At 40.7% G+C, this 27429-nt stretch overlaps 1 protein-coding gene and 1 non-coding gene across 3 annotated transcripts; both read left to right on the top strand.

The window, feature by feature from the left end:
• Nucleotides 1–475: 475 nt before the first annotated feature.
• On the top strand, nt 476–22866 carry Tuba8 (tubulin alpha 8). Of its 2 annotated transcripts, XM_026380147.2 has the most exons (5): nt 476–622; nt 16031–16253; nt 17280–17428; nt 19262–19942; nt 22555–22866. In XM_026380147.2, exons 1-5 carry the CDS (start codon nt 620–622, stop codon nt 22846–22848), a joined length of 1350 nt encoding a protein of 449 aa, XP_026235932.1. In that variant the 5' UTR covers nt 476–619; the 3' UTR covers nt 22849–22866. The 2 variants fall into 2 exon arrangements, with proteins under 2 accessions (XP_026235932.1, XP_026235933.1); XM_026380148.1 differs by lacking the exons at nt 476–622; nt 17280–17428 and having other exon boundaries at nt 16165–16253.
• A 4323-nt stretch (nt 22867–27189) lies between these two features.
• On the top strand, nt 27190–27262 carry Trnai-uau (transfer RNA isoleucine (anticodon UAU)). Its single transcript has one exon. It is a non-coding gene; the product is annotated as a tRNA-Ile (tRNA).
• The last annotated feature ends 167 nt before the right edge of the window (nt 27263–27429 follow it).

Below are 27429 nucleotides of genomic sequence, written 5' to 3' on the forward strand. Positions count from 1 at the left end.
AGCCTTGGTGGAAGCACCATTAACAATCTGCCAAAGTACACACTGATAACAAGCAACTGGCCTGTGAGTCCTTCAAGATGCCTGATCACTCTTGGCCTCTCCTGAGTGAGGGTGACTGAGGTCAACGAAAACGGTGCTATTCTGCCTGGGCCAGCTAGTGCTGGCAGCAGGAAAAAAAGAGAGTTTGGGGAAAAAATAATATTCTCTCTTATGGAATTTTTACATTGCTTTACTGAGCAGCTAGAATTAAAATGGCTGATCTTCCAGAGTGTCTGTGGAGAATGAGTACACGTGCGCTTCGCTAATAGGACTGCCTCTCCAGCGGAGCGCAGAGGAACCCAACGCGTGCTGCACCCTAGAAGTCGGGGCAGGACCGCGGGACCAAGGAGTCCGGCTGAGCTGAAGCTGAGTCGCTGGTGGGCGGGGAAGTGCCATTATGACCTGCCCGGGTCCCTCCCCTCAGCTGGCACTATGATGCCGCAGGGCAGCTGCTGGCCCGGCATGTCTGTCCCCGGCCCCCTCCCGCCCAGTGTGTCACAACAGCGGAGACGGCTGTATCTGGAGCAGTTGGGGTGGGCAGGCCCAGCTGGGAAGCGAGCGGGTGAGAAGAGCGGCCGCGATGGTGAGCTTTCCCGGGGCTGGTGCCGGGCATCTGGGGTCGGGGACCGAGAGCCGGAGCGCGGGGCAAGTGCTGGGTCAAGAGCCGCGGATTCGTAGGGTGGGTTGGGACTGTGGATTCACCACTTCGGCCCGCGGAGCTAGTTGTCTCCTGCAGAGTGTCAGTTCAGGGTCAGGGGGCACACACCTTAAGGCGGGAGACACTTGGTGTCAGTACCTTTGTCTTGTGGGCGAAAGTGGAGAGCAGGGAGAGTTGCCCCTGAAGGAGCCCAAGGGAGATTTGTGCATGCAGATGAGAGGTGGCAGGCCACGGGGAGCCCGGTGGAGAACCAAGGGAGATTCCGAAGGATCCCAGATAGGCAGCTTATGGACCAGAGTGGGAAGAAAAATGGAGCCCAGGGGTTCCGGACCATTTGCTTTGTTCGGAGAGGCTCAGGGAGTGGTACAGTCAAGTCCCCAAATCCAACCAAATGTGAATAGGGTTCCAGAAAGTGATAAGGGACTTAGGGCATCACAGCTCCCCTACGTTGAGGTTGTTCTCGGCTTGTGTCCTTGGATTGAGTTTGGGGAACCCTCAAAGCCAGCATCGCTGGGTCCTCCAGGCGCAATCCGCTGCCCAGGCACCATCAGCTCCAGGCACCTAGCGCCGGTGCCATTTCGCCAGTTTTTCTAGCGGTCAAAGTCAGGGTCAGGACGCCTTTCGCACTCAGAAGTCTCCCTCCCAAGTCCAGCCTTTTGGTTTCTCATCCTACCCTGGCTTGGGGGGGGGGGGGACGACTCAGTGGCGGCTCCTTCCCCACCTACATCTCTATTGACAACTGCTTATCTTATTTGCCAGAGAGGCCCCCTACAAACTGTGTAGTTCCAGTCCCGCCGGGTTAAATTTGCTTCCAATCCTTTTGCCTGAATGTCTGGAAACCCAGGGATCTCTCCCAGAGCCCTGATATTTCAGCAGTAGAGAGGTGGTTCGGAAAGGTTCAGAGTGAAGGGTGCGGGCAGAATAAGCACATTTCATGGGCCAAGGTAGGTTCTCTGGTGACTCTTGCTCCAGGTGTCAGTGACAGAGGAGACCAGCAGAGAACCTCCCTTCCTCCCCCTCACCCTGCTGTTTTTGGAAAGAGCCCAGAGCTTTCTGGCTCTGGCCCTAGCAGTGCTTCTTCCAGCACCCTCCCTCTCCCCAGCAGGCTCTGTACTTCCTGGGAGTTTGAAGAATTTGGGAATAATGGCCAGAGGAACCTATTTCTGCCTGAGGCCCCTAGTGTGGGGCCATGGAAGGACCTCAGAAGCTAGAGTTCAAAAATTTGGCTCCTGGCTCTGCAGTTAACTGTGTGACTTCTAGAAAGTTACTTAACCTCTCTGAGATGGTTCTTCTCATCTATAAAATGAAGCGTTTTCAAACTTCTAAGGCTTCACGTAGATTTTATTCTTAAAAAACTTTTTATCAGGGACTGGAGTTGTGGCTCAGCAGTTGAATGCTCCCCTAGCATGTGTGAGGCCCTGGGTTCAATCCTCAGCACCAGATAAAAATAAATAAATAAAAATAAAGGTATTAAACAAAACAAAACAAAAACCCTTTTATCATTGAGAATTTCACACATATACAAAGGAGCAAGTATTATAATGAACTATTATATGCATCATCCAGTTTCAAGAAATACCAACCCTTTCCATTATTTCAAAGCAAATCCCAGGCCACATACTTTAAAATTTATATTTAATTTTCATAATGCCTAGCATGTAGCTATTGCTTTATAATTTTCAAAGTGCTGTCCTTTGCATGTTTTAAATTTGACTGAATGTCATAGTTACTTTCCAAGAAAAGCCTAAAGGAAGCATACAAGGGGTGCTGAGGATCATAATCCAGCCCTTGCACAAATTTCCATATGCATGCAATAGATGAATTTCTGAAAATATCTGGCAAATAAAAAACTTTAAAAACAGTAAAATCTTATTTTAAACATGCTTAAGAAATTTTGAAATGTGCTTAAGATTTTTTAAAAATACCAATGGTTGAATATTTCAAAAAGGCAGTATCTTTTACTTATTTTGAAACACTAAGATTTGTATAGTGGGTTCTATTGAAAGCATTTCCTTGTGTGCCAGCAAACATATGGGCAAACATTTTTTTTATTAAATACTTTCTACTCATAGAGCCTTAAAATGCTTTGGGGGCTGGGGTTATAGCTCAGTGGCAGAGTGCTTGCCTCCCACATGTGAGGCACTGGGTTCAATCCTCAGCACCACATAAAAATAAATAAAATAAATAAATAGGACTGAGGTTGTGGCTCAGTGGTAGAGTGCTCACCTAGCACATGCAAGGCTCTGTGTTTGATCCTCAGCACCACATATAAATAAATAAAATAAAGGTATTGTGTCCAACTACAACTAAAAAATAAATATTTAAAAAGAAATAAATATTTAAAAATAAATAAAGATATTGTGTCCATATTAAAAAGATATTTTAAAAAATAATGCTTTGACTCATCCCTCCCCTCCCTTTTTTGTGGTGGTGGGACTCAAGCCCTTGCTTCTGCTAGTCAAGTGCTCTACCTCTGAGCTATACCCACTGCCCCTGACTCATTCCTAAAAAGCTAGAATGATACATTTATACAACTTACCCCAAGAATCCCACCCTGTGGATTTCTTCCTCTAGTGGATTAAGTTTCAGGCAGCTGTCCCCCATATTCTCCTTTCTATTAGCCTTGGAATTTTTGTAGGTTCTGAATAAGAAATATATGACTAATCCCCATGCATATTTTTAAAAAGGCATTCCTGCAGTTACTAGACAGATGGACATTTTTGGTGTGTTTGTGAAACACTCCCCTTCTCCCTAGTCACCCACAACACCATACTACCAATATAATTTAGCATTTCCAAACTGGAGCCTCAAGCTGCACAGTTGGTAAGAAGACTCAAACCTAAACCCACTCAATTTCAGAGCCTCTGTTCTTAACTCTCAGATCAGCAGGATAATCCTACAGCTGAGTTTTCCCATCTGCTGCCTAGGCCCTCACCAGGCTTTAACATTCCCAGTTATCAGGATTGTAAGCATAACATTTAACTTTTAGTGTTACAGTTGTCCCTCCCCATAAGATACAGTTTAATAATTTAATGTCATCTGATCTTGCAAAATTTTTTTTACTAGTATGACCTCTGTGTCTAATAGAGAAACCTTTAATTCTGTTACTCAGGGCTGGATAATCATACTAGCAAACACGAAGCCTACCTGTGTAGGTTAGGAATATCTGTAGGCCTTAAACTAAAAACTTCTGTCTCTGGCAGCTCCTCTGATAGTCTCTTTTTATAGTTATCAGGCATTTCTGTCTGAGAATACTTCTTTGTAGCCTCCAGTCTTACTTATTTTGGGAGGCTAACATAAAGTGTATACCTTAAAATATTATTATTATTATTATTATTATTATTTAAAATGTCCAGGAATGGCTGTATTTTGGTTTTAATGTCTTTGCTAAGTGTTTAAGATGAAGCAGTCAAACTGACTTTTGTTTCTATCTATTGTTAACAGTCAGCTGAGCTTTTATGGGAGTCATTCCTGGGGAAACTTCTCAGTTCTGCTAGTGCCATTTGCGCTAGGATGGGTCTAGGTCTTGCTTGACCATGTGGCTTCCCTCGGAAGCACCAGGGATGTCTCCCTTCTCTGATGACTCTCCTCTTCATAGCAAAATGCACTGATTGGCTTTCTGTTCTCCAGTGGTCTCATTAGTCTCCCTGATCGGGAGGTTATGTGGCCCAGAGTTGCAAAGCTCTTTAGAGAAGTCCCCTGTTCCCTGGATTCAGACTGACTCAGAGGGCAAGAGTCAAATATTGGTTTTTCTGGCCCTTTTAATTTAACTTTGATTTAAAAACTTAATTTTAAACATCCAGCAAATAAATTTTAACAGCCTTATATTAAGAGTACTGGGCTTTAATGTCTATAACTTTATAATTATTTATCTTTTTATTAATTGGGATCTGTATTATCCTATCTGTCTTGTAGGTGATGGCTTATTATCTCGAACTAACCCATGTTGTGTTCTTAAAGCAACACTTCTGTAAAACACTAACAGGGAATCTTTAGATCACTTATAAGGAAATTACAAAATAAAATTAACAAGAGTAAAAACACTTAGTTCATGTAACAGCTACCCTGAATTTTTGGCTGAGTTATACATTATATCCCCTGTTTGAGATCCTAGTAATCTTGACAGGAAAAAACAACAAAAAAACAAACTTTTGAACATAACTTTAAATGAACTAAAATCTGGCCTACTGTTTTCATAGTCATTCTCACATGTAGTAAGATGGGACACAGAGCCTCATCTCAGGTAAGGCAGGGAGGGCTCTTTATAAATCTTAAGTGTTTTAGTTCTAAAGCTGATCTTTGTATTTTTAATTATCATTTTACAAAGTTTACATAAATTGTTTGAGGTCACATGAACATTAGCTAACACCATATGATATCACATTTAAAACATAAATTAAAGAAAGGCTGAAAGTTTTTAACCTTTACATAGATTAGGCTCTCATTAACTTAAGAATACATTTAAATTGTTCCCCAATGTAAGAAGTAACAAAACTTTACATATCTTATTGATAACAGGTAAATAAATCCCCAATATATTTTTTTACCATACAACTTCTGAACACCAACTTGATATAATGTTCTTTCAAAGTTTCTACCTTACAGACTTGTATACCTGGAAGATATGAGCACATTAATAGTATCACAATTACATTGATGTTTCTACATTAACCAAGTTTAGCTTTTAAAGAAATGGCAGTACAATGCTCTAAAATAACAGTTCTTATTTAACCAGTTGTTTAATTTTTATGGTTGCTTGCTCTAGGAAAAAAATAAAACTTAATAAACACAATGTTATTGGTAAACTTATGTTTTAACAAATTTTTGTCTCTTTAACACATGACTGATTTTTACAATCTTATACAGACCTTAGTACAATCTTATACAGATCTTAGTAAATCAATCAGATATCTAACAAAAGTACTCATGAATGAGTAATCCCATATCAAATTTACTTTACTTATTTTGTCAAAATATTAGACAAATGTATTGAACAGTGTAAACCATTTTTTTTTTTGTTGAAGGAAAAGTCCTAGAACCAAGGCATATTAGACATTTTATAGACATTAATATTTTATGAGTTTTTTTTAACACCTAGAAAAACTTGTAAGCTTAAATTTTAAAGACATTTATTTTTATCTGTTTATCCAATTTAAATTGAACCATTTAAATCACATGAATTAAAGATCTTTGGATCCATTTTTTTAAATTTGTTTTTATGAGCGCTCCTTATATATGTTAATTTGTATATCATATATATGATATATGGACATATGTATATATAGACATATAACACATAACACAAGTGTGCACACATAACAATAGTAAAGGCCTTAGTAACTTTTCGCAGGTGAAATCTCCATTGCAATGTTTCAAAAACTCCACAGTTGGTCAAAGATAGGACTGATCAGAAAAACATTAACCTAGGTCTGTAGGGTCAAAATCATGAGCTCAAAAAATACAGAATCTAAGGAAAAAAAAAAAACAAGAGTCCTAGTAAAAATGACTGGCCAGTAATTAGTAAATACCATACAATTTACTTTTTTTTTTTTTTCTTAGGTCTCAGATCAGTCTCCTACTGAGCTTGCAGGCTTCTTTCATTTGCATTTCAATATAAGTCCTGGCTGAGGTCTGAAGGAGCAGGGAAAAACTGCTATTTTGAGCAGACACCTCAGGCCTAAGGCATTTTAACCATAAGTCATAATTTTCAGGTTCTGATGTTGAAAATTATGATACAAGTTTAAGATACAATTCACAAAATTTTATATCTTTACATCTTGTTTTGTCAACAGACACCATACTATGATTTATTATCCTTGTCCAAATTAATGCACTGGTACACACAGTAGCATTTTCCCAGGCTACCCAATTCAAGATTGGTGAAAAAAAGACTGAATGATTAGGAAGTTACTTGCCAACTTGGAAGTAGAGTTCTTTAGTTTTTCATCCTAAGTATTTAAGTTCTCTGGCATGAATTATCTGAAATCATAAACTAAACAATTACCTAAACCCAACTTTTAACTGCAGCATTGTGCAATGCATCAAAAACCCATTCAGATACCACATTGTTACAATAAAACATCATCTTTTAGACACACATTCAGCCAAGATCATTCCCAAGAAACAATTTATAATATCAACACACTATTGCACATGTCTTAAAGGGCCAGAAACAAAGACACAGGACAGACAGAGAGGAGCTCCAGACTATGGCTGACAGACAGAAACCATTTAAAACAGAGCAGATAAGAGAAAAATCTCTTACACCAGTGGCACCATAGATGTCCCCACAAGGGGACCAGATGTTTTCACAGAGGGGCAACCTGAAATATAAAACCAAGGGTCTCCATGGCGACTTTACTGCATTAAGTGTCTCCTTTTTCTTTTTCTCTTTTCAAGAAGACAGAGGTGGCATAATCCTTACAGTACAGGGAAGGAAGGAAGGAATCCCCGAAGCAACAGGGTTTCGGCAGCTGCTGGGAGTCCCTCAGTCCCTCCTTTTACTTACAGGATTCCACCCCAAGCACACTCCATCTCTTAACATTTCAGTAGTCAGTTCTCAAAAAGTTCTGGGGGGGGGGCGGTGGTATCAAAATTTGTAACTGAAAGTTCGATTCCTGACCTTAGAGCCAATTAATGCCAATTTAATAATGAGGACAGGGTTTTGAGAAAAAGAAAAAGGGAGTTTTATTGCTTTGCTAACAAAGGAGAAACACCGGGGACTCTGCCCTAAGGTTGTGACTCTCTTGATCTGGAGGGACAAGGGGTTTTAAAGGAGTCTCACTTGTTAACCTGGGAGATACTCAGTTCTTAGGTCCCCAGCAGGCATTGCCCTCTGCACTGGAGGTGCTTCAAGCAGCCAGCTAGGGGCTTCTCTCCTCCTGCTTAACAAAGGGGGGTACGAAGTTCTTTAAAACACAGTCCAAAGGGGTGTCAGGCTGACTTGCTTTATTACCCATTTTCACATCCAATATCCTTAAGTTTTTACCACAGAAATCACACAACAAAACGCACAAAACAAACAAACAAAAAACATATAGAACACAGAACAAAATACAAGAAAACAGAAACCCGGCGCCAAAACAGAAAAACAGAAGAGCAATGCAACATCTTGCCAAAGCTCCGGGGTAGGAGCGCGTGCGTGCCCGTCGGCACCTCTCTACCCTTCCAGAGGAATTCCCTACAGAACAGAACAGAAGACAGAACGATTTCTCGTTACTGTCCGGACAGGAGTATATGTGAGCCTCGCCAGGCCACCTCTCTGTTATCAGAAGAGATCTCCCTTAACCGGATACCATATGTTATAAAGGCGCCACTTACCTATGGAGGCCTCCTCCCCCAGGTGCTTGCTGGTAGTTTTAGTGCGGCAGTTCACTGCAGTGCTCCGGGGACGAAGGCTCACTCCGAGGCCTTGGAACGTCTCAAGTTGCGCACCCCCTAGAGTGGCTCTCCAGCCCGGAGCCCTGGAGCGAAGGCCGGCTTCAGAATTTCCAGCAGTCTGCTCTTGTGGTCTGGTCGGGCAGGGTCATCTCGCTGGGGAACTCCAAAATGTTAGACCAGGACGCAAGAAAAGACCACTGACTCCAATTAAAAATCAAATTAAAGCAAGCCTTTTATTTCGACCGGCCGGGCTGCCTTTCCCTCCCAAAACAGTGGGAACAAGACAGCCCCGAGGCTTCTTTGTGGCCCAGTTTTATAGCCCAAAAAGTTACACAAAGTGGGGGTTACAGATAACAACACTCTGAGGAGCATAACACAAGTTTACATTTTTGCTGGCCCTGGCATCAGAATTTATGGAGATCTTAGAGACTCAGAGAGGGTCATTGTCCGGCCAGGGAAGGCCAGAATTTATGAGGCGTCACTAAGGTTTAGGAAAGGGTTGTTATCTGGTCAGGGAAAACCGGACCTGGGTGAGTTCAGGGCACGGGCAGGCATTCCAATCAGCTTTACAACATCAACTAATGGCCAGGCCATACAGACATCCTGATATTTTTACAGAAAACAGAAATGAATCCTTCATAACTTGTGACAAGCTGGCTTCTAATCTAATGAGATAACTAGGCTAGGTATATCAGTTTTAAACCATCCAATGCATGGCATTTTTTTTTTACAGTAGCCATAAGCAACCGATACATTCATTAAATTGGATCTTTTAGAAAATTGATTTTTAAAAAGTTTTTTCCAAGCTTTTAGTTCCCGATGTATGAATATCCATAGTTAATTCATATAAAACTTAATTCGAACATGTAGAAAAACTTATCATGTCAAACCCCAAACACAAATTCAATTTTTCCAATTTCATAAACCTGAGAAAAGTAATAGACAATACTAATTGGCTTCTTTTACAGAATTTTCAAATATTTGCAGCCCTGTTTTCCAGTAAGCCTATTATTATATTATTTAGATGATATTCTAATAAGGTATAATCCCATTTGTAGGTTTTGATAGGAAACCTCCAGGCTCAGGTAAGGCCCATGCAGAGCTGGAGTGTGAATGTGAGGTGCCCCTGAGTGACCTTGAAAAGAAAGTAAAAAGTTAAAAATAATTTCTGAGGAAGAACTAGCTGGTGAATACAAGACCAGTGATGGGGGAGGTTGGGAGGATGTAGTGGCTTAATGGGAGGAAGTGGATCAACTGCTCCCTTTCCCTGGGGCTGTCAAGGGACTGACAACACTATCTATGGCTTTGTGGTTAGCATTTCCTCGGTTAGTATCTCCATGTTAGGCTGTTCCCCAGTTAATGAGCTGTAGAAGAGAATTGGAACTTGCAGTGGGCAGTGCTTATTTCTCGCGTGACTCCTATGCTTGCCCCAAGGTCAGTTAAAACCCTTTTGACCTCGTAGGGTCTTTTGTGCTGGGAGTCTACTTACCAAACACCCCTGTCATCCTAAAGTAGGTCTTAGGTCAGTCCTATTGTTGCCTTAACTGCGGAGCCTATAATCTGAGCCCTTCTCCTGAGCCATCTCTTTATTCTTGCTGTTTCTTGCTTGCTATCTATTCTTTGTTCTTAATGGTTCCAGATAATTCTAATTGAAGGCTTCTGAGCAGAGACAATTTCATGAATTGTATTTGTTCTTACTTTAATTATCCTACTGGAACACTGGGGATCTACTTTTCTCTTGCTGTCTCTGACCTAGGTCCTAAAATATATTGATGTATTATTCTAGCCTGACAACTAGAAATAATTTGGTGTAATAATAGGCTTCCTAAAAGCAACTGAGGTATTTGAGCACACAAGTGGTCAGGGGACTGTGGAGTGGTTTCAGGTTTTCACATGCAAACACTGTTGGCTGTGTCAGTTCTTTTCCCATATAATATGCCAGTTTTACTGTTTCGTGATACTTTGAAGTGATTTTTTAAAGTATATATATATATATATATATATATATATATATATATTTTTTTTTTTTTTCATTGTAGTTGGACACAATACCTTTATTTTATTTGTTTATATTTATGTGGTGCTGAGGATCGAACCCAGGGCCTCGCACATGCTAGGTGAGCACTCTACCACTGAGCAATAACCCCAGGCTCTTTGAAATGATTTTTAAAGCTTCAAAGCCTTCTACTGAGGATAGTGATTAGTTTGTCTTAATCTTATGAGAACAGAGCAAAGAGAAATGGCATGTTAAAATGGAAAGCCAAATATTAAATAGAATTGGCATAGGGAAAGGTTTCTTGCAGTGAAATTCGAAAAGTCCTGCAAAGTTCTAGAATTTTCTTTTCTTTTTTCAATGTTCTGCAAAGTGTCTGCTCTCCTCTCCATGCAGCTTGGTCATAGGGGGCACAGATGTTTCATCTTCTCTGCCTTTCAGGGACCTATACCTCAGACAAATTGGGCAGTTGTGGCCATGGTCCCTGCCCTAAATTTTTCTGTCTCTTGTCACACTGCTCTTAAACTCTCTTAAATGCCCGCAGGTCATCTTGGCATTTGGCATGTCCCATGTCCCTGTGACTATTCCTTCTTGAGGAAATCAGGCCAGCAGTTGTCTTTTTCTCATTTGAACTCTTTTGAGCTTGATCTATGTACTTCTTGGGCACTGGCTACTCTCCTTATTAAATGGCATTTCCAATGAGGGTTTCTTATTCTAATCATCTCTAAATTCATTGAGTACCTGTTAACATTCAAGCACCGTGCTTTGTGCTGGGGATTGTGTTCCTTATCCCCATAGGGCTTAATCTCTGTACTAGAAAAGCCAGAAAATTGAAAAAGCAACTATATAATATGGTGTGAAAAACGCAGTGATGGGGAGGTAAAGGGGATTGTAGCAATTCACATCAGGGACTTGCCTACTACCTTTCAATGCCTTCTTGCATGTAACAGCACAAAAAACATTTGTCGTAGGAATGAAGAGAGTAGGTGACTTTGGTAGGTTTCTCAGAGCTAAGTCTGTGTGAGAGGATGTCATACTTTCCTTGAGGAAAGGACTCCCAGGTCTGTCCACTTCCTTATCTTCTTCACCTTCTGGATTGTTAGCTTCAGCAGCACAGAGGGGACTCCTCACTGGGACCCAGGAGAGCAGAGCTTGTCTGAGGCTCTGTAAGCCCAGATTCAAAATAAAACTTGAGAGAGAGAGAGAGAGAGAGAGAGAGAGAGAGAGAGAGAGAGAGAAGAGAAGAGAAGAGAAGAGAAGAGAAGAGAAGAGAAGAGAAGAGAAGGGAAGAGAAAACACTCCAATTGGCTAAAGAAGGAAACCTGAAATATGAGTTTGAAGCAAACATATGACTTAAATATCTTCTGCTGGGTCAGCTTACCCTTGCCCTAGTAACTCCTCCCCCTGCCAATGGCTGTGCACACTGGTTTGGAGAAACAGTCTCCTTGGTTCTGTCAAAATGATCCATTTCAACTAGGTTACTACCCTGATCCATTCTCAGTTTCTCTCTGCATTAGAATTTTTCCTGTTTGTAGTTTTGCTCTACAAGCTTGATCTTGGTGTCCACCATCAGGCTGGCCCTGATGTGAATGTGGGCACATCTCAAGGCCCTGGAAATTCAGAGTGAAAGTGAGGCAGGAGGTTGTTCAGTACAAAGGGAAGAATTCAGGATGGGGTCTGAAGTCGTAGATTCTGGTCCAGGATTTTTTGCTGCAGAGCTGTGAACTCGTGGATTTGTTACATACCTTTATGAACCCCAGCTTTTTTTTTTTTGTCTGAAAAATAATGGAGGGGGAATCATATTAGGTGAACATAAAGCCAATCCAGCACTAAAATCCTAAATATTTTGAAGCTAACATCACATCCTTGGTTATGAAAGGTGGCTGCCTTTTCTTGGGCAATGAGGATTGGTCTCCCAAGGACATCTGCACTGGGTCTGTTCTGTGTTTATGCAGAACTTCCAGGCAGAAAGATGCATAGGTGATCAGAGTGGTTGGAGGAGGCTAGGTCAGTGCCTGAGTTAGAGGAGTTCTGTGGCGGAGCTTTTAAATGTTCCTTGTTCCCCTAGGTGTTAGTAAGTTTTCTGTCACTATAATAAAAACCTGAGATAATTTTCTTATAAAGTGAAAGGGTTTACTTTGACTCATAGTTTTGTAGGTTTCAGTCCATGATTGGTTGACTCTGTGGCTTTTGGGCCTATGACGAGGCAGCATGTCATGGTGGGAACAAAATCACAACCCTCATGGCTACACAGGGGAAGAGAGGAAGAGCAAAAGACTGGGGTTCCACAATTCTTTCTGAGGGCAAATTCCCAGTGACCCAAAGTCCTCCCATGAGTCCTACCTCTGAATGTCTCCAATACCTCCAAATAGTGCCGATCCTTTAGAAAAGGATGGGCCTTTAGGAAACATTCCAGATCCAATCTATAGCACCTGACTAGAAGCAGGTGCAAAGGCCCAGAGGAAGGTTGAGCATGAGCACAGACCTCAGAGTTCCACAAAGCCTCAGACAACTTGTAATCTCACTTGTGATTTCTTCATGCAACTTTGAAATCACTATTTGACCTCACAAATTAAGGTCTTAATAAGTGTTAGTTCGATAAATGACGGTGTGAAGTGGGGCAAGAAGGACCTGGACCCTCAAAAGGTGCATGGAGTCCTTACTCCTACTCTTGTTTTATTTAGCTTTTTACTTTAAAAAATATCAAACATCCAGAAAGTAGATGAGTATAATGCCACCTATATATTTATCATTTAGACATAATATTAAGAATTATTTTTTTCCATATTTACTTATCTTCTGTGATAAAAGTATTTTAAAATAGGATTAGGGATGTAGCTCAGTGGTGTGCTTACCTTGTATGTGCCAGGCCCTTGGTTCAATCCTCAGCACCAGGATGGGAGCAGGTGGAGGAGAAGATCTTTTGGATCTTTTTTTTATATATCTTGTCTCAATAAAAAAATAATGGCATTACTTGATTGAAATAGAGTGTATAAAATATTCAAAAGAAATAATTTTTTTTTTGGTGGTACTAGGGATTTTACCCAAGGGTGCTCTACCACGGAGTTATACTTGCAACCTCATTTTTTTTTAAAAAACATCTATTTTGAGATAGGGCTTTGCCAAGTTGCTAAAGCTGTCCTCAAACTTTGCAATTCTTCTGCTTCAGTCTCTCAAGTTGTTGGGATTACAGGTGGGTTCCACCATGCCTGTCCTTCTCCTTCCCCCATGTCCCCACACTATTGGAGATGGAATTTAGGGCCTTGCCTTGCATATGTTAGTCAAGTACTCTACCATTGAGTTACATACCCACCCCTTCATTATTCTTTCTGGTTCTTGTCTTTGGCAGTGGGAGCCACTTCAAGTTGGCTTGACATCCCAGTCTTTGTTAGCTTCTGCGCTTTCAGGCTCTATAAAATACTTCAGACTTATCTGGTACATTCCTCAGTTCAGACCCAGAACTCTCTATTGCTTTAAGGTTCACTGGTCCTGTTAGTAAGGAATAATATTAAGAGACCTTCCTCTTTCCCCCTTTCTCTTTTTGTGTTAGTGAGAATTGAATCCAGGGTTTCACACTGAAATGCTCTACCACTGAGCTACATCCCTATCCCCCTTTTAAATTTTTATTTTGAGACAGGGTCTTACTAAATAAAACAGTTCTTAAGGGTGTGTTTGTGTGTGACAGAGCTGGGGGTGGATTTTATCTGTGAAAATGCATATTAACTGTATGAGATTAAAGAGGGCATCAAACAGAGTTTGATGTAAATGTCACATGTTAGTGGTTTCAGGTCCGCCAGATTCTTTACTCTTCATCCTGTGATCTTTGCTTTTCCTTATCTTCTGTGGAAAGACCCAGAGTATTCCAGAAGAGAGGTCAGCCCAGGGACCAGGCAGTCCCTGAGATAGGTTTAGAGGGTGGTTGGGGTATGGTAGTGAACAAGGTTCAGAAAGCTAAGGGTCAGGGCCATGAAGGATATTGTCACTTAGGAGAAGATATAGAATGAGGCTCCTTTCAAGCCTCTCTAATGTCCCCTAAGTTTTGAATATTTCTCTAGGAAGCCATGGCTGCTTGCTGAATGTGAGATGTGGTCTGGGTCAATAACACGCTGGTTTTGGGCTGGTTGATGTATACAAAATGTGCTTTTCTAAGTCCTGAATAGAGTCTTAAGATGGAGGTTGAGAACCGACCTCAAAATAAAGGAGTGAAGAATGGAAACCCCAGCTCTCCGACTTCCTATAGATGCTTCTTGCTTCCTATAGGTGGAGAAAAGAGCTATAAGAGAGTATAGCTGAAAATAATAATGGTAAAGACAAGAACAATAATAGCAATTATGGCTAACTTATTTTCAGATGAGGAGAGAGTAACTCAGTTAAGATTGCACAGCACACGGGACTGGGGATGTGGCTCAAGCGGTAGCGCGCTCACCTGGCATGCATGCGGCCCGGGTTCGATCCTCAGCACCACATACCAACAAAGATGTTGTATCTGCCGAAAACTAAAAAAACAAAAATAAATAAATATTAAAATTCTCTCTCTCTAAAAAAAAAAAAAAGATTGCACAGCACAGCAAGTAAATTGAGAAGGCAAGATTTCAACCTTGGAATGTGGGCAACCTTGTGAATGAAGCCTTTTCCCTGGACACTGGGGAACACAGCTGGGTTGGGTATTCTGTACAGGGTTGTGTTCCATACTGGCTGCTGTGAATGCCCATGCTCTTTTCTTCCCCAGGGCAAGTGGCACTCTCAGTCAGCTCTAGCACAGATAGGTGTAGAGTAGGGACTCAGCTGTAAAACTGAATAAGGGAGAAATGGGTCCTGACACCGTTGACCCTTTGAATGTTGCTATGCTTGGAGACTCTTCCAACTTCCCAGGAGTCCTGGATGTGGACTCTACTTGTTTTCATGCCCAGCCGTGTTCTCTGGAGGCTCTGTTCCTGGCTTGAATTACTTAGAGCTGGAAAATGACAAGTCAGGTCATGGTTAAGAATAGAAACCCACAGACCAAGCACATGCTTCCAGGTTGGGTTCTGGCGAGTGTCACATACACAGAGCTGTTATGTTGGCCACTGCTTCCCCACAGGCAGGATATGGGTAGGGAAAATGAGTTCATCTTCCTAATGAAACTTCATGGTGTGTTTCTAGTTAAGCACACACCTCCCCCATCTTAAGGCATTAAGTACTAAGATCAATCAGGTAATTGTGGCTTCATATTAGAGTAGCACAAAGATAAGAATACTCTAAAGGTTAGCTTTATTTAACACTTGGCCAGACATAGGCCAAGGTGGTAGATAATGGTGGCTCCAAAAAGAATTTTCCACTTTGTCAGAATTTGGTAAGAGCCTAATTTATGCCCCTCAACCTTCCCTTGATGGTGTACTGATCTCTTCTTATTTCTACATTTGTCACCATAACACCAATGACACTAATAATACTGCTCCAAACCATATTCCTTCCATAAGTATTCATCTGCTCTGTTAGTCTGAGTGTGTGTGTGTGTGTGTGTGTGTGTGTGTGTGTGTGTGTGATGTCAAGTCAAGGATTAGTATTAATGAATGTGAATGCTGCCGCTGGGTGTGGTAGTAAACTTAGGAATATTTTCTGCTATTCTCATGGGTTTCTTTGGTTTCAGAGTCTGAGGGTTTAGAATTAGCTCCTTGTTTCATCTCTGCAGTAGCTTTTTTTTTTTTTCCTTCCTGGTACAAAGAATTAACTATGGAAAGCAAACTTTAGAGAAAACCAAAGGGGGGGGGGGGAAACATGTCTTCTTTGGAGCCCAAGTTTTGGTCCATTTGCAGTTGTTCCCAGGCACTTGCAACCTCAGATACCACCTGATTACAGGGTGGCATGGATAGAGGGATGGGTGTCCTGAAGATTGAATACAGGAAGAGACAGGTCTGCAGATGTGGAGCCTCAATTTGTGGCCAGGGCTCTCTGACCCTGATATTGTCCTCTCCCCACAGCGGGAATGCATATCTGTCCACGTGGGTCAAGCTGGAGTTCAGATTGGCAATGCTTGTTGGGAGCTCTTCTGCCTAGAGCATGGCATCCAGGCAGATGGCACCTTTGGTGCTCAGGCCAGCAAGATCAACGACGATGACTCCTTCACCACGTTTTTCAGTGAGACTGGCAATGGGAAACACGTGCCCCGGGCTGTCATGGTGGACCTGGAACCTACTGTCGTAGGTGAGTATGGGTTAAGATTCCCTCCACAGAAAACAATACAAAACCTCAGAGGCTTTGGCTTAATGAAAGATAAGGAAGCTAAAAAGTGGGGGTGGCTCAACTAGAATCCACCAGCCCTTGTGACTTCTGTCAACTCTTTAGGGAATCTTGCAATAGGGATTGAGGATCCCTGTTAATCTTTACAATGTAAAGTGCCCCTTAAGCCTGCTGAGACAGTCTGAAATGAACAAGACTGTCACTAAATGCTAATAATTTAAAAAAACCTAAATAATTTTGGAAATTATAATAAGCCCCTAATTAGTCAATTTCCCACAGTGTAGGTTTCTGATTTTATAATAATTGCAGTCTATTCTCACAGGTCTGGTCTAACCTTGAAGTACCTTACATACAAAATGATAAAACAGCAAGCATATTCACAGCCGGGTGTTGCAGTTGTTTTAGAATAAATCTCATTCAGTTAGTTACACAGCAGAATTTCCTAAGCTTTAAGGCTGGTTCATCAAGCAAGGGGTAGACAGGTTGCACAGAGATATCTGGACAAATGCTTATAACACCTGAACAGTGGTTTCTAGAGGCAACGAATGACAGGTACTCTACCCTTTGGATGTTTTGTACAAATGCAAAATATGGGGGTCACCTTCCCAGGTGACTGCACACTTGAATGATTTCTCTGAAGGGGGAGTAGAGGAATCCCAAAGAGATGATGAGGGGAGGCGGATGAATCTTCATCTGCCTTGTGCCTAACCTGTGTGAATCCTTGGAGGTAAGCAGAGCCCCCTTGAAGGCCTCCCAAAGACTCCTGCTTTTCCACGACCCTGGAGTACAATTTTGCTTAAAAGCATTAAAAAATATGTCTTGGACTGGGTGTGTGGCTCAGTGGCAGAGTGTGTGCTCAGAACGCATGAGGTACTGGGCCTAATCTCCTACACCAAAGCCAGAAGGGTGTCACATGATAGTCTAATGGGGAGGGAGGCTTCTCCTCTGGAAACCAGGTGGTAAGACCTAATGGTCCCCCTCTCTTGGTAGATGAGGTTCGGGCAGGAACCTACCGCCAGCTCTTCCATCCAGAGCAGCTGATCACAGGAAAGGAAGATGCAGCTAATAACTATGCCCGGGGTCACTACACAGTGGGCAAGGAGAGCATCGATTTAGTGTTGGACCGCATACGGAAGCTGGTAAGCATCTGGGACAGAAGATTGGTGAGTTAGGCTAGAGTGAACAGGCTTGGATCTATATCTCTTGGATAAGGCTGGGTAGATGGAGCTATATATGACTTCTGGCTACAGGATAGAGCACTTAAGGTTTGGGAATTTTTTCCAGTGCTGGTGATTAAATTCAGGGCCTCATGGATGCTAAGCACACACTCTACCATGGAGCTATACCCTGGTTTTATATTTTGTAAAGGGCATTCCCAAGGATGATGCCTTTCCCCTACCTAGGTATCATGGACTATCCTACAGGCTGATGCCTGAAGGTACCTATCAATACTGTATGGTGGTATCTGGGGAAGATTCCAACTATAAGGAAGGCTAAGGCCTTGCTTATTGGAATAATGGTTTACAAATCATTAAGTTAGAAGAGGAGAGGAAGAAATTGTTACACATTTGAGGACTTGCAAATATTATACATATCAAGAACATTCCTTCATTTTTTTCTTAATAGTCATACAAAGGAGGTCTCTTCCCTGTACTTTACAGGTAAAGAAATTGAGGGCCAGGGTGGTTAAATAATTTAGCTTGGTTTACACAGATAGAAAGTTGGCAGAGTTAGGATTTGAACCAGGTTGATTTGACTAGAAAGCTCTGAGTTGTGGGCAAAGTCACTTTGTTTAAGCTCCTATTTCCTAATTTGTATGATGGAAAATGTTGGATGTAGTGAAGTTTTTTTCTTTTTTAACCTGGGTGCTTAGGATGTTACATTTTTGTATATGTTTACTTTTTTTGTTTAGAGGGTTCTCATAGAGGTCATCAGTCTCAAAGCCATCTGTAGTGTTACTAAGTTTTGAAGCACTGGATTAAATAATACATCATATTCAATGGAAAAATTCTATGACTCTGAATTATCTTTGTTCTGATAGACTAACATTGAATGCTTAATAAGCATCAGATTTTTACTCAAAACATTATGCTATCTCATTTAATTATCACAATAACCTTGTAAGATAAGGATTTTTTTTACAGGAAATCATAGTCTTTTAAAAAATTATAATTATTAACACATTAATTGTAGAAAATAATAGGTTTCACTATGTATTTCCATACTTACCTCTATCATGCTTTGATCATATCTACCCTCCCTTCTACTCTTACCCTCCCTTTTCTCTCTCCTTCCCTCTCCCCTTTTCCCTTCTCTAATTGTCTCAAGATGAGGATATTTTTCTTGTCTCCACTTTAATCAAGAACAAACAAAAGTTTGGAGAGGTTCAATAACTTGTTCAAGTTTTTACAACTGGGAAGCACATGGATGGGTTGGTTGGTTTGACTTGGTCATTCCACAGTGTATGTAAAAACTGTAATATCACTTTGTACCCCATAAATATGCACAGCTATAAATTTTCAATATAGAATAAAATAAAAAAGGAAACCTCAGGTTCCCTAACTCCTTTTCTTAAGTTGGTACTCTGACTTCCCTTTCAAGGTTGGGTTGAGAGGTATAGGTAAACAGTTCCTACAGAATCACAGGGCAAGGGTGGTGGGCAATTTGAGGCTCTCAAAATGCAAAGTCACTGATCATTGTGGCTCTGAAATTTTCATTCCTGTTTTAACTAAGCTTCTGGGATGAAACTTTCATGTTCCTAAAGGCATGTGTAGCTTGCTATCCCATAATTCAGCTACTCCTCCCAAGATCAAAACAACTGCCTTTGTGTTTCCTTATTTCTTCAAGGCTTTTGTGATTTCACTCATATAAAAATGTTGTCGGATGGGATGGGGCAGAGGGAAGGATTTGTTACCTGGGAGAATTCTCAGAACTTGTCTTCATGATTTCTTCTCGTTTCCTGCTTTCCCCAGACAGATGCTTGCTCTGGCTTGCAGGGCTTCCTGATCTTCCACAGTTTTGGTGGAGGCACTGGCTCTGGCTTCACTTCTCTGCTGATGGAACGCCTCTCCCTTGATTATGGCAAGAAGTCCAAGCTAGAGTTTGCTATCTACCCAGCACCCCAGGTCTCCACAGCAGTTGTTGAGCCCTACAACTCCATCCTGACAACCCACACCACACTGGAACACTCAGATTGTGCTTTCATGGTAGATAATGAAGCCATCTATGACATCTGCCGCAGGAACCTAGACATCGAGCGCCCCACCTATACCAACCTCAACCGCCTCATCAGCCAGATTGTGTCCTCAATCACAGCCTCTCTCCGCTTTGATGGGGCCCTCAACGTGGACCTCACTGAGTTCCAGACCAACCTGGTGCCCTATCCCCGCATTCACTTCCCCCTAGTCACCTATGCTCCCATCATCTCTGCTGAGAAAGCCTACCATGAACAGCTCTCTGTTGCTGAGATAACCAGCTCCTGCTTTGAGCCCAACAGCCAGATGGTGAAGTGTGACCCAAGGCATGGAAAGTACATGGCCTGCTGCATGCTCTACCGGGGAGATGTGGTGCCCAAGGATGTGAATGTTGCTATTGCCGCTATCAAGACCAAGAGGACTATCCAGTTTGTTGACTGGTGTCCCACAGGCTTCAAGGTGAGAGCTGATAAATTACAAAGGGGCTAGATAACCAGAAAAGTAGAAACAGAAGACAAAAAATGGTAGAATGAAGTCTTGGGAGCCTCAGGTTTTATGTATTGATATGGGGAGAGGAACTGAAACCACATGTAAAATTAATTTCATTCATCTTTGGTTGAGACACAAATGCTGTTGAAATTTTGTCTGCTTAAGTCATTTTAGAGCCAGGCATGGTGGTCCATGCCTGTAATCCCAATGATTTGGGTGGTGAAGCAAGAAGATCATACATTTGAGGCCAGCATGGACAATTTAATGAGACTTGTCTCAAAATAAAATTTTAAAAGGGATTGGGGACATAGTTCAGTGGTTAAGTGTCCCTGGGTTCTGGGTTCAATCCCTTATAAAAAAAATTTAGAAAACATGAATTTGAGAATATTTTAAATTGGTTTATTATCTTTGATTTTGTTTTAAAGCTGAGGAGCAAGTAATGATTTTGGAATGGACCTGAATCACAATGCTTTTGGAGATCATGATTCAGTTCAATTTATGTTAAATTCGTTTTAATAGACATTTTCCACTTCCAGGTATATTTTAATTTTAGAATTGACTAAGTTATTCTTGTTGTTAGAGAGGAATAATTTTCTCTTCTAACAAAAAATGTGTTCCCCCAGTTTATTTTGAGAAATTAAATACCTATTCTGTAAGACTTAATTAATTTGGAGAAATAGTGGGGCATATTTTGTTTATTACATGAGTCACTTATGTCATAAAGCCCTGACATTTTCCATTCCTGACAACCAAGATGTAACTGTTCTCTGTTAGAGCAAGGGAGTGTAGCACTCCTTCTCATTGTTCTACTCCTGGCTACATTTTTCATCTTCCTTCCCCAAGACTATGCCTGTTTTTATGTGGCTGTTCTGGTCATTCTTGCAAAAGTAGTCAAGGTCTTAAAAAATGGTATTCTTTTTCTTTTTTTTTTTTCAAATGGAAATAAACAACACAAGTTAGTAGGAGAATAAAGAGGGGGTAGAAAAATATACAGAGATGTTGGGATGGTGGGGGAAATGAGGACAGAAGGAGATGTCCTCCCATTCTCTCTCATTTATTTTAAACAGATAGAACATCTGTTCTGAGTTCATGTCCAGAAAGATAAATAAGGTGACATTAGCACTGCCAGGGGAGTGAATGTTGCTAAACTTCATCCTCTGACATTCTTTCTGAGGGTATTTGTCCACACCTGACTCCCATCAAGGGCTGGTACTGTTCAGAAAAGGGAAGAGTTGGCTCCAGGCACAAGTCTTATGCTGGTCAGGACCAGATGTGGCAAAATATTTGATGTTTATATTCATTATCTTTCTCCTACTCATTTTTGGTCCTTTGTCTTATCTTAGTTTGCCCTCTACCACAAAGATGCCACCGCATTTAAGAAGAATGATAAAACATTGTGAATTCAATTGAGGGGCTACCAATATTTACTACTTCCAGTTGCCACTTCCACCCCCTACAATCAAGAAGATATATATTTTAAAACAATGAATTTAATTGTCAATTTACGCATGGTGGCCTGAGCAGGAGCACAGTAGGTTTGGATAGTTCCTGGTTCTCAGTGTCCCTCATATTTTGCCATTTGTCACCTTTTTCCAGTTTCTTACAATTCTTGGTGTTGGCTTTGGTTTGGAATATCTGTGTGGGAAGGAGAGAGACTTCTAAAATGATAGCCCTACCATAAGATTGGGCTGGGGTTAGCTGGGAGGACCCTGACATGCCACCAGAACTTGGGAAGTTAGCTTACTCACAGGCAAGACCTTTAATTATCTTTGGAGGTCTTACTTTTCTTCTGAGAATTCCTGTTTTCCAGACATAACAAGGCCTGGTTTATATTAATGTAATCCCCAAGGACCTTTGGATTTTAAAATTTATTGTTCTGGAATATCCCTATGACTTCTTACACATCTCTTCACCCTTGGCAGAGAAACTTACCCAAATTTATTTGCACACAACTAAGAACTTCAGACATCATCTGGGAAGAATAACCTTCATGGGCTGGGGTTGTGGCTCAGTGGTAGAGCACTTGCCTGGCATGTTTGAGGCACTGGGTTCAATCCTCAACACCACATAAAAATAAATAAATAAAATAAAGGTATTGTTTTTGTCCATCTACAACTAAATATATAAATATAAAAATAAAAAAGAATAACTTCACAACAATTTCAATTCCAGTGATTAAAATTGAAGGTATTTCCAACCTTTTAGAGGCAAATCATATACTCTACCTCCCATGAAATAATAACTTTATTCATTGCTTTCCTTTGTCTTTTTTGTTATTTTCCACTCACATTTCTTTCTGGTACCAGCCCTCTCTTTTTCTTTTCCAGACTTTAAATCCTCCAGCCCTTGCTTTGGAATTTGCTTGTACCAATACCATTTACTTTTCTCTCTAGTGCCCACTTCTTTCTACCTGCTCACTCTCCCAACTTCTGGGTTCCTTCCTCTCACATTCCACCCTGCAGTCTGCTCTCCACACACAGGACCCTGACTCACTAACATACCTTGTTACAAGACATGCCCTATGAGTTATCTTTTGGCTGACTTGCATATTCTGCTGTTGCTCTTCCTCATTTGTTCCCCAGGTGGGCATCAATTACCAGCCACCCACCGTGGTGCCAGGAGGGGATCTGGCCAAAGTCCAGCGGGCTGTCTGCATGCTGAGCAACACCACAGCAATTGCGGAGGCCTGGGCCCGCCTTGACCATAAGTTTGACCTAATGTACGCCAAACGGGCCTTTGTGCATTGGTATGTTGGAGAAGGAATGGAAGAAGGAGAATTTTCTGAGGCCAGGGAGGATCTGGCTGCCCTGGAGAAGGATTATGAAGAAGTGGGGACCGATTCATTTGAAGAAGAAAATGAAGGGGAGGAATTTTAAATATACATCTTCCTCTTGGCTGTGTCTTTTTATTTATGCTGCTCCACTATACACATTTAACTAGTCAAGAGTAACAGACCATTCTCCCAACCCCAGCCTGATTCCTGTCTTACACAGGAGGAGGGCACCTGACTCTAGTACCCATGGGTGATGTGACTGGCCAAAAATAGATGCTGAATTATTTCAGACCCTTGTTTGAGCCAAGAGTAGATTTGTCACTAAAGAAAATGAAGGTTATTGTTTCTGGGTGAAGGTGAGGCCAAGTTACACATGTGAAGAGGCCTAATCAGTTATTTTAATTCTAGATTAGGCTGGGTCCACCCCACTTAACACTGTCTGACCTGATCTCATTCATTTATAGGTACTTATGAAGGCAGGAAATATGGGTCTGTTTATTACTAACTCTCTAGCTCTTAGGACAGCTAAGACAAAGGTGCACAAGGGACCCCTTGGAATCCTGCTGGACAAAGACTGAAGAAAGGAAAGATCTCTCCTGAAAGATTCCAGGGAGAGAGTGAACAGAAATTCACATTAATGGATCTGTAGCATGGCCTTGGCATCATCTGGACTTATCATACATTAATTCATTCATTAAATATTTGAGTACAGTCTTCTCTCTTATCTTAGGGCCCATTCCAAGATACCTACTAGATACCTGAAACTATGGAGAGTACCAAACTGAATAGTTAGTATTCTTTTTCCTGTGCACACATACCTATAATAAGGTTTTAATTTATAAATTAGTCACAGTAAAAGATTAATACTAACTACTAATGCAACAGAACAATTTCACAATAAAAGATTAATACTAACTACTAATGCAACAAAATACTGTAATCAAAATTATATGGGGGCTGGAGATATAAGAGATGGAATGTGCACTTAGCATGTGTGGAACTCTGGGTTCATGCTGCAGCAAAATACACAGAGTTATGTGAATGTGATCTCTCTTTCAAAATATCTTAGTGTAATTGTACTTACCCTTTTCCATGGGAAACTTAAACTACAGAAAGCAAAACTATGGATAAAGGGGCTTATTGTACATTTTCTGTTTTAGAGTTAGTGATAAGACACACATGCCTGTCTTCCTAAATACCTATAAATTAATGAGATTATATCAGATGGTATTAAATGATATTAAGTGAAAACAGTGATGAGAGAATGTTGAAGGAGTGCCTCTGTGGATAAGGAGGTCAGAAAAGACCCAGATGACATAAGGAGTCAGAGGACACCTCCCTACCCCCACCCTTGGCAAGTTCCTCTGGTGTCTGATAGGTGTCTGGTAGAGAATTTGGGTCAGGAGCTGTCAGCCCCATCTCAGGAAGGGGCATATTTTCTCTTGAAGGTAAGAGTCCTATTCATGGATTTGGATAAGTCTCAAAGAACTTCTGAATGTGTGAGTATGACCCCCTAGGCCAGGGTTTAATGCAGGGACAAATCACTTACATTCCTTATAGATTTATGTGAATTATGTTAAAATAAAAATGAATGATAAAGTCACAAAATTAATGTTAAAGGTATGTGCAATTGGGTGGGGCTGCAAGAAAGTTTGGGGGATTATATGTAAGGAATTTAGATGTATGTCCCTTGCCACCATATCTCTTCTTCCATTTTCCTCCTTTTGTTGAGTCCCTGTCCAGCCTCTAGGCCTACTCAGCCCTCAATCATGTTGAGATTCTTGCAGGGTTTGGAGGGGTGGTTAGATATTATGTATATATTCCTACCTTAAAACCTACCAAACACTTTTTGAGTGCCTATAGCACTGCTTAGCTTTTAGGCCCTGTTTAGAAGATAGAAATATCAAAGCACTGAGTTTAAGAATGGGACATAAGGGTGCCTAGTAAGAAAGTGGGCAAGGAGGTGGGTGACTCTCTGCCATTCCCCACACTGGCAGCTGTATCTGTCTTTCCCTAGTATGGGATTGGCTTGAGGCTTCTTAAACAGCAAAGCAGGGTTGGCAGACACTAGATAAATGATAAAGAATTGTGCAACACCCTTGGTAGGCTGCTTGTTTAGCTCACTGAGCTAACCAATTAGATAATTCAAACTCTTAAAACCCAGTGCTAGCTCTCTTAGGGATGCCCTAAAGTCATGTTTACCAAGATTTTAAAAAACATTTTTATATTTTATTCCTGGAATTCATAGTTAACACAATACTCCAGTGAAATCCTCTTTCACTTCCCACCTTAATTTATCAGATATATTTCTTGTTTATCTCTAGTTTGGGAGTATGGGCATTCATATATATTTTTTTATCACTCTAGTATTTGCATTCCTAAATCTCAACAATAGGGACAAACCTCCAGATTTGTTTTTGTTTTTGACAGAAATCAGCTTAGGTTCCAATGTTAATCTACTAAGGGGAAAGACAATACGTTTATTTTCTCTAAATTTGCTGGTTCTATCAGCAAATCTGAATTGATGCCAGTGGAATTACCTTTCCTACTATAATACACATCTATCAAAGGGATTGAAATGTTCTCCTTTTCCATTTTGTAAGCCCAAACTCTCCACAATGGTGTGTGTGGGGGGATAGTGTCATAGCTAGCTTTAAAAGCTCTTTTGGCAAATTTTCATTGGTTATTTTAAAAATTATGAGAGTGAGAGGGTGAGTGAGGATATTAATATGAACTAATTAAATTTTGTAGTGTTTCAACTATTCTTCTTTTCTTATGCAACAGGTTTTTCAAGGGTAAAGGTGAGACCTCACTTATCCATTTTTTTTTCATGAATATGCAGTACATATCCCTTATGGAAACTTATATACACGATGCTTGGAAATTAGGAACTAAAGTCTAAACTGTAAGACTGCTTTTTAGGCTTATGGTCAGAACATAGTCTCTCTAAGCAGGTTCCATTATCTTTCAGTGGGGAGGGGGAATAACAATACATAAAATAGTCTTACTTATAAATGTCAGTGCAAAAATAATTAGTAAAATATTAGTTAGTAGAATCCATACCACATTGAAAAATGACAGTCTGATCAAGAGAGATTTATTACAGGAATTCAACCATGGTTCAATATTAGAAATTCCACCTAAAAGTCATTATGCCAGTCAGGAAAACATTAGGGACATTGCAGTAAGATCAGGAATTATGGATGGTCTTGAATCTCAACTATCATTTAAATTGTACTTATAGTATTAGGTAGTGCAATTAAATAAGGAAAAGCCAGCAGAAGAAGAATAATTAAAAATGAAGATGAAAATCTCTGTCTTCTCTCTTTGTAGGTGATGTGACACACTATCTGGAAAATTCTATGGAATCAATGATAAGACTCAGACAAAATTTTGTGATTTTGTAAAGACAATAACCAGTTAGTAGAAGAGAATAGTAGAAGCTGGATGTAGAGGTCCATGCCTGTAATCCCAGCAACTCAGGAGGCTGAGGCAGGAGGATCACAAGTTCAAAGCTAGCCTCAGAAATTTAATGAGCCCCAAAGCATTAACAATAGGAAAAAAAGTTAAATACTTAGAAATAACAACTTAGGAAATATTAGAAGACCTTAGGAGAAAAACTCAGACACAAAAGTAGAGAAGTACATTTAAAGATATTTATTTTTAGATAGTATGTCTCAATGAAGCATACATGTTATTCTGAGTTACTTAATACATTTAACACAACCCAATAAAAGTACCCATAGCTTTCTTTTTAGTATGGGGGTACCAGGGATTGAACTCAGGGGTACTCAACCACTGAGCCACATCCCCAGCCCTATTTTATATTTTATTTAGAGACAGGATCTTACTGAGTTGCTTAGCATCTCGCTATTGCTGAGGCTGGCTTTGAACTCACAATCCTCCTGTCTAGCTTCCTGAGCCACTGGGATTATAGGCATGCACCACCATGCCCAGCAGTACCCACAACTTTTTTAAAAAAAGAAAAATTCTTTTGTTGTGAAATAATTATAGATCCATAAGATGTTGCAAAAATAGCAGCGAGATTGGGAGAATCCTTAACCCATTTCCTCCAGTGATTCCATTTTATGTAACATTAAAACCAAGAAAACAACAGTGATAATGTGTGTGTATCTCTACAACGTTTTATTACATGTGTAGATTTGTATAACCACTGCATCAATCAGGATAAGAAAGAAAGAAAAAAATTACTCATACTAGACCACCTCTACCACTGAAGTTTATCAGCTTTTAAAAGAACTAATACCAATGCTCCTTAAACTATTTCATGAAACAGAAAGGGGAAGAACCCTTTTGAAACTCATTCTACCAAGCTGGCATTACCCTGATACCAAAACCAGTTAAGGACACAGACAATAACAGTAAAAAGAAAAGTATAGACAGATATCCTTGATGACATACCTGCAAAAATCCTTGATAAAGGGCTGGGAATATAGCTCAGTTGGTAGAGCATTTGCTTTATGTGCACAAGGCCCTGGGTTCAATCCCCAGCAACACACACACACACACACACACACACACACACATCTCCAATAAATATTTGCAAATCAAATTAGATAGCATGTTTAAGAGATAATACACCATGGTCAAGTTGGTTTCATTCCAGGAATAGAAGGATGGTTCCATATATTCAAATCAATAAACAAAATAGAGCACATATATA

The sequence above is a fragment of the Urocitellus parryii genome, chromosome 5 (assembly GCF_045843805.1).
Source record: "Urocitellus parryii isolate mUroPar1 chromosome 5, mUroPar1.hap1, whole genome shotgun sequence".
Classification (NCBI taxonomy): Eukaryota; Metazoa; Chordata; class Mammalia; order Rodentia; family Sciuridae; genus Urocitellus; species Urocitellus parryii.

Excerpts from the sequence above, each read along its gene's own strand:
- Tuba8 (XM_026380147.2), top strand. Across the intron at positions 16,254-17,279 it reads CCTGGAACCTACTGTCGTAG|ATGAGGTTCGGGCAGGAACC; the intron begins GTGAGTATGGGT and ends CTCTCTTGGTAG. Across the intron at positions 17,429-19,261 it reads TGGACCGCATACGGAAGCTG|ACAGATGCTTGCTCTGGCTT; the intron begins GTAAGCATCTGG and ends TGCTTTCCCCAG.